Genomic DNA, 8,259 nt, shown 5'->3' on the forward strand with positions numbered 1-8,259 from the left:
TGAAAGGAAATACAGATGGGTAACTCATGATACTGTAGTGAATGCTTATCAGGACGGATTATGAGGGTTGGAAATGCAAAGGTAGATGTTTTGTAACAAGGAAGGGAGTGATTAATTCTACAGGCTAGGAGCGGAGGTATCTGGGACCATCAACTGAGAAGAGCAGAGAGCGGGATCCTACCCAGAGAAACAGAGATGCCTGAGATGAAGACAGAGACGATGACATGGAGTAATGAAGCGGCTGGGGAATTTGGATCCAGAGAGGGAAAGGGACTGTGGGCCAAAAACTGGAGGAGGGGTGGAGGGGGAAGTGGAGGGGGCGGGATTCTAGGATATACCCTTTGGTTGGTGGATGATGCATGGAGGGGATTGGAACTATGGCAATGAGATGATATACAATGGAATGAATGTAAAACTAAAGTTCTCTCATGTAAACTACCATATAATTCACAATAAAACATTTTTTTAAAAAAGAATAGTAAATAGAGCTAATTTGCCATTAGGCATTTGGCAACAGAAAAAAATAAAATAAACAAGAAAAAAAAAAAACAAAAGACAAAGAAGAAAGAAGAGGAAAAAAAGAGTAATCTGCTATAATTTTATGAACTTGACCTATACTTATGGATGTAGTAGCTTAAAAGAGGGAACAAATCTTACTGCAAGGATCATCCCCACCCCTTTGGTACACAGGGTTGACAGGGATGGGCAAGTTAGACATTGGCTACCCAAAATGGGGGAGCTACAAAGGCAAGAAATGACTGGCTTACAAGAGGGAGCCTAGTTCCAGAGGGTACGGGGTAAAGGTAGAATCTCCACTGAGTGGTTTCCAATCTGTTGGGAAGGGATTGATGAAAGGAGTTGGGGATAAGACTCTTGTGGTACAGTAGTGAATAATTGCTATCAGGAATGACTTTGAGGGTCAGAAATGTAAAGGTAGATGTTTTATAACAAAAGGAAGAGAGTGGTTGATTTTGCAGCTCATTAGCAAAGGTCCCTGGGAACATCAAGGGAGAGGAGCAGAGTGTGCAACCCTACCCAGAGAAGCAGTGACGCCAGAGATGGAGGCAGAGATGATGATGTGGAGAGATAGAGTAGCTGGGGACTCTGGACTCAGGGGAGGAAAGGGTCTGTGTGCTGACAGCCAGAAAGCAAGTTTGTGGGGTGTACCCTTTGGTTGTTTAATGATGCATGGAGGGGACTGTAATCATTGCAATTAAACAAAATGCTATATGATGAATGTAAAGCTGGTGTTCTCCCATGTAAAGTATCACATAATTCACAATAAAAACTTTATATATATATATATATATATATATGTTATATACTGTTTGCATGGAAGGGTGACTTCAAACAGTTTATGAAATTTTTCACAAACTCTTTGAAATCCCCTTATACATATATAGAAGGTATACTGTATGCTATAGACATTTTAACACTAGGCTGAAGTGTCAGCCATTGCTTGTAGTATAACATATTGATTTGTTCAGTGGCATTTGATGCTTGCACATTTTTTCATACTGAATTTATCTTCCTATAGAAATACCACAGTAGATTCCAACCCACAAATCACTCAGCATTCATCCAGGGCAGCAGTGGAAAGGCCTGGCTCTAGTTGACATAATGCTTAAAGTCCTTTCAAGTTGTTGTTATGTGCCATCAAGTCAGTTCTGACTCATAGCAACCCTGTATAAGGTTTCCAAGGAGCGGCTTGTGAGATTGGAGTGCCAGCCTTGCAATTCAAACTGAACTTGCAGTCCAGCACATTAATCCACAGCACCACACCAGGAGTACTTTCAAGAGAGTCCTTTTTAAAAGTCCTTTCAAAAGAACTTTAAAATTTCTATTTCTCTTTGTAACCAGTATTTATCATCTGATGATTATATATTGTCCTTTGATGCCCATTTCTATTTCCAAACTAAAAACTCTGAATCGCATGGTGTTGCTATGAGTCAGAGATTAACTTGATGGCCACAAACAACATTAATGGAATCCTGGTGTGGCACTGTAGGATAAACCCTGAGCTAATAACCAAAAGGTCGGTGGTTCAAACCCACCAGTCACTCCTTGGAAACCCTATACAGAGTCTCTATAAGTCAGAACTGACTTGACAGCACACAACAACAACAACAACAACAACAATGGTTATAAGACATAACCACTGGGGAAATTTGGGTGAAGTGTATATGAGACCCTTCTATACTGTGTTTTCAACTTGTTATAATTATTTCAAAATTGAAAAGTTAGCAAAAAAGCATGTGTCATACTTTTAGGTAAAACCATTTACCAGTTTCTCATTCTCTGTGTGATGTATACACGTCCTTTAATTTATCCAGAACTTATCTCTTTTAAAATTCATGAAGCATTTCCTTCCTGCCAGTCCCCCAACTTACTTTGCTTAGCCCAATTCAATTGTGAGGTTCAGTACTTACATTCTAAAGCAGTGAGCAGCACTCACAAGCCATGTGCTATTAATTAAGGCTGCCCCACAGCGATGGATTCCATCCCATTGCAGGCTAGCTTGCCAGGGCCATTCACCCTCTTCTACCTCTGTGCCACCAACAATCCTGAGGCTTTGCCCAGTAGATTTATTCCTGCGTGTTCCACAGCCTACAAGAAAGAAATAACGCATTACCAATTGTTATTTATAAGCAACAAAATGCTGTTACTATGTCCCATATTTTACTTTTTGCTCAGTTTCTCATGGTGTTACCATTTTTTGAACTGCAATGCTTCATTTAGTGTACTCCTATTGATCTTTAAAGATTTAAATTAGTTGTACCTCCTTTAGAATACATTCTCCAACTATTTTCCTGTCCTCAGACTAGATTAGTTGTGTCCTTCTTAATGCTCCGATAATAATAGAATTTTTTTTTTTCACAGATGCACAATTATATACATACATACACTTAGGTAATTGGATGGATTTTTGGTTTTATATTTAAGTCAGTATTAATCAACATTCTGAGCTGATGTGTAGTACGTTTATTCCGCCTTTTAAGATAATATAATAATGTGTTACTTCTACAGCTAGTAAGTAAATTGCTCTAAATAGAAGACTGCTATGCTGTAAGAGAGGCAAGTGCTAGGCCTAGAGTTGACACTTTTAAAATGTGAGTAAAAATGTTATTACAAGCATTCAGTTGTTTCATTAACATATGCCACTAACTCCATAATTGTCTGCTACTTTAGTAACATAGTATTAATAATATCAAGAACATTTTATTTAGGGGAAAGTAGCAATACATTTATTCCTCTAGATGAAAAACCATCAACACATATACTACTTTTATATAATCTTATTTTTTAATTGTGGCAATATGGTATAGATGTCTCTAATAAGAACATTGAGAAGTAAACATTTTTGTCTCCTCTTTGATGGTTATATAACTCTTTTCCACCATACACCTTCCACCCAAAGTTCTTCCAATTTTGGTTTTCTTTAATAATAATAAAATATGTATCCAAGATATTTTTAAAAGCACCACAAGCTGTGCACAAATCAATCAAAGTTTTCCATTCTGAAAGATCTAGTGTTAACTTTTCACATTCAGGTAACACAATTTCAATAAAAATCTTGAACTTACAACTGTTCAGATAGTTGTCTGTTTCTGTCTTGTTGATTTCTGAAATACACAAAAATGATGAATAGAACAGACTCAGCATATCCAAATTTCATTAAGCCGCTGAATATTTCAAATACTAAACAGCTGCTTAATTCCAGCTATTTAGGTTATAAAGAAAGCAGTACAATTTATCATCAACATAGAATATTTATTATCTTGGGAAGGAAAACTTGAATAGAGTTTTCTAAAACATTTGTGTGGAAAAGATCTTTATATTATAAACTCCTGTGCCTTTGTCACAGAGTAATCCTAACTCAGTCATCAGGAAGAAAGATGCAGGTAATGCACAATCCCCCTTTGGAAAAGATCGGTCTATACCATACTAACGATTCCTCAAATGCAATGATATTGTTCCTTACATTCTTTCAGATCATTTTAATAAACTCTTAGTCACATTACTATTTTTAGAACATATCTGCATGGCATGTCCATAAGAATCATAATGCCCGTTTAGGAAATCATGGTATCCCTTTCTAAATCTTCTTTCTGCTGAGATTTTAGAAATACATTTCATCCTAGAATTATCATTCAACACTAGCCAATAGATTCACAGCTTACTGAGTTTTCAACAGGAAGCCCCTGTTGTTATTGTCGAGTCGATTCCTATTCATAGTGACACTGTGCAAAAGAGAGCAAAACACTACCCCGTCCTGCACTATTGTCACAATAGTTGTTACATTTGAACTCATGCTACAGCCACTGTGTCAGTCAGTCCGTCTCATTAGGTATCTTCCTTTTATTTTTTGCTGAGCCTCCACTCTAGCAAGTATGATGTCTGTCTCAGGGTGTGGTCCCTTCTGAGAACATGCCAGAAGTATGTGTAGCAAATTCCCAACATTCTGGCTTTTAAGGAGCATCTGACTGGATTTCCTCCATGACAAATTTATATGTTCTTCTGGTGGTTCATGGTACTTTTAATATTCTCCTCCAACACATTAACTAAAATGCATCTACTCTTCTACCCTATTCCTTATTCATTGTACAATTTTCACATGCACATTGGTAGTGGTAGTTATGTGCCGTGGAGTCGGTTCTGACTCATAGCAACCCTGTACAGGGTTTCCGAGGCTGTAAATCTTTACAGGAGCAGAAAGTCTCATCTTTCTCCTGCGGAAGAGCTGGTAGTTTCGAACTGCTGACCTTAAGGTTTGCATCCCGATTCATAACCACTACACTACCAGAGTTCCTTCACATGCACATTAGGAGGCTGAAAACACCATGGCATGGGTCAGGAGCACCTTAGCCCTCAAACTGACATTTTTGCTCTTGAATATTTTAGAGGTATTTTGCAATCGATTTGCCTAATGCAATATGTCATTTGATCTATTGGCTGCTGCATAGTTTCTCCATAGATAAAGACGAAGGCTGTGGTGAATGATCTTCATAAGTAAGTATTTTAAGTTATTTTAGCTATCAACAAGCAAGGTTATATCATCTGCATATTACAGCTTGTTAATAAGTCTTCCTCCAAACCTGAAGCCATGTTCTTCTTTATATAATTGAGCTTCTCGGGTTATTTGCTCAGCATACAAACTGAATAAGTATGGTGAAAGAATAAAACCCTGGCATATACCCTTTCTGATTTTAAACCACTCAGTAGCCCCTTCTACTATTTCAACAATTCCTTCTTTGTCTATGTATAGGCTCCTCATGAGTACAATTAAGTGTCCTGGAATACCCATTCTTTACAATGTTATCCATTGCTTATCATAATCATAAAGTAGAAAGCCTTTACATAGTCAATAAAGCACAGATGAACATCTTCCTGTTATTCTTTGCTTTCAGCCAACATCCATCTGACATAAGCAATGATATCCCTTATTCGACATCCTCATTTGAATCTGGTTTGAACCTATCAATACACCATTGAAGCTGTTTTGGAATTATCTTCAGCAAAATTGTACTTGCATGTAATATTAAACATATTGTTCAATTATATCCACATTCTGTTGGGTCACCTTTCATTGGAATGGGTACGAATATGGATCTCTTCCAATCAATTGACCACATAGCTATCTTCCTCTTTTTTTTTTTGGCATAAATAAGTGAATGCCTCCAGTGCTGCCTTAGTTTGTTGAAAGATTTCAATTTGTATTCCTCAATTCCAGGAGCCTTGTTCTCTGTCAATGCCTTCAGTGTAACTTGGACTTCTCCCTTCACTACCATTGGTTCTTGATCAAATGCTTTCTCTTGAAATGTTTTAACACTGACCTTTTCTTTTGGATACAGTAATTCTGTATATTTCTTCCATCTTGTTTTGATGCTTTCTGCATCATTCAATATTTTGCTCATAGAATCCTTAAGTATTGCAAGTCTAGGATTGAATTTTTATTACATTGCTTTCATCTTGAGAAATACTGAACCTGTCTTCCCATTTGGTTTTTTAACTACAGTATTTTAACTAATTCTTGACTTTGTCTTCTTGAACTGCCCTTTGAAATGTTCTGTTCAGCAAATTTACCTCCTAATATCTTACATTCACTTTAGCATCTCCACACAAGAGAACAAGCTTCATAGTCTCTTCTGACATCTATTTTGGTCTTTTCTTTCTTTAATGTTTTCTTAATTACCTTTGCTTTCTTACTGTATGATGTTCTTGATGTTAACCCACATCTTCAGTCATCTTCAGTCATTACTGTCTAATAAATCAATTCTGTTCTTGAGGTGCTCTGTCTCTAAATTCAGGTGAAGTATGTTCAAGATCATATTTTGGTTCTCATGGACTTATTCTTTTAGTATCCAATACTGTTTATTTACTAGAAGTCTGTATTATCTTCTTAGGTACTGTTGAGTTTGTTCTGACTCACCATGACCCTATGCGCAATAGACCAATATGCTGCCCAGTCCTGTACTATCTTAACAATTGTTATTTTTCTTTGGCCCAGTGCTGCTGCCACTGTGTCAATCCATGTCCTTGATGGTCTTCTTCTTCTTCACTGAGCCTCTACTTTACCAAGGATGATGTCCTTCTCCAGGGACTATCCCTACTAACAACATGTCTGAAGTATGAGAGACCAAATCTCACCATCCTGCCTTCTGAGGAGCGATTTGGCTGCAGTTCTTTCAACACAGATATGTTTGCTCTTTTGACAGTGCATGCCACTTTTACTATTCTTTTCCGGCACCATAATCCATATAAATCAACTTTCCTATGGTCTTCTTTACTCATTGTCTAACTTCCACATGTATATGAGACTATTGAAAATGCCATGGTTTGGGTCTGCACCTTACTCCTCATTTTTTTTTTTTTTTTTTTTTGCTCTTGAACACTTCCAAAAGGTTTTGTGCAGCACATCTGCCTAATGGGATACATCATTTGACTTCTTGACTGTTGCTTCCCTGAGTGTTGATGTAGATCCAAGCAAATTGAAGTTTTAGGCAACTTCAATCTTTTCTGCATTTATCATTATATTATATACTGGTCCAGTTATGGGGATTTTTGTTTACTTTACATTGAGGTACAAACCATACTGAAGGCTATATACAGTCTTTGATTTTCATCAATTAAGTATTTTGAGTCCTCATCACACTTTCACAAGCAAGATTGTATCATCTACATATTGCACTTGTTAATGAATCTTCCTCCAATCATAATGACACATTCTTCTTCATATAATCCAACTTCTAAGATTATTTTTTCAGCATATAGATTGAATTAATATGGTAAAGGATACAATATTGGCTCACGTCTTTCCTGAATTTAAACCATTTCATATCCCCTTTTTCTGTTCTAATGACTGCCACTTGATTTATGTACAGGTTCCTCATGAACACAATTTATTGTTCTGGAATACCCATCCTTTGCAATGTTATTCATAGTTTGCCATGATCTATGAAGTTGAAAGCTCAAGTAAACACCAATCTGGTATTCTCTGATTTCAGTCAAGATCGATCTGATATGAACTATGTTATCACTCATTTCATGTCCTCATCTAAATCCGGCTTGAATCTTTGGCAGTTCCCTGCCAATCTACTATTACAGCCATTCTTGAATTATATTCAGCAAAATTATACATGCATTTGATATTACTTATGTAGTTCTATTATTTCTGCATATCGTTGGATCACCTCTCTTCAAAATGGGCACAAATATGGATCTTTTCCAATCAGTTGGCCAGATAGTTGTCTTCCAAATTTCTTGGCATGCATGAGTGAGTGCCTCCAGTGTTGCATCAGTGTGTTGAAACATTGTAATTTGCATTCCATCCGTACCTGAAGTCTTGGTTTTCGTCAATACCTTCAGTGCCGCTTGGATTTCTTTCTTCAGTATCATTAGTTCTTTTTTTTAAAAAAAAAAAACTTTATATTGTGAATTGAGTGAAGATTTACAGACAAGAGCATCAGTTTTGCATTCAACAAATCATATACTTCATTTCATATCAATGATTGCAATCCTCCCCATGCTAAATAGTTATCCTGTTTCCGAACCATAATCCCTATTTCCATTCCACCCACCTTCCCATCCCTTCTCAACTCAGTCATTAAGTAAATGTTACCTTTTAAAATTTTTGAATTATTGACCATTCCATGGTAAGCATACCGTACTAATATTGTTGTCCTCCCCTACCCCCACCCCCATATTCCTATCTACTGCTTGTCTGAAAACTGGGCCACTAGGATGAGTTCCTTTCCAGAC

The 8,259-nt window shown here is 36.9% G+C and overlaps 1 protein-coding gene across 1 annotated transcript in view; it reads right to left on the bottom strand.

The window, feature by feature from the left end:
- The window catches only part of TMPRSS11E (transmembrane protease, serine 11E), a 55,797-nt gene that overhangs the window by 13,643 nt on the left and 33,895 nt on the right, over nt 1–8,259 (bottom strand). The window contains exons 5-6 of the mRNA XM_006873786.1: nt 3,585–3,623; nt 2,430–2,607 (exon numbers count right to left, since the gene is read on the bottom strand). Of these exons, the coding sequence (XP_006873848.1) occupies nt 2,430–2,607; nt 3,585–3,623 (217 nt within the window). The remainder of the gene's footprint in view (nt 1–2,429; nt 2,608–3,584; nt 3,624–8,259) is intronic.

The sequence above is a fragment of the Chrysochloris asiatica genome, unplaced genomic scaffold (genome assembly GCF_000296735.1).
Source record: "Chrysochloris asiatica unplaced genomic scaffold, ChrAsi1.0 scaffold00254, whole genome shotgun sequence".
Lineage (NCBI taxonomy): Eukaryota > Metazoa > Chordata > Mammalia > Afrosoricida > Chrysochloridae > Chrysochloris > Chrysochloris asiatica.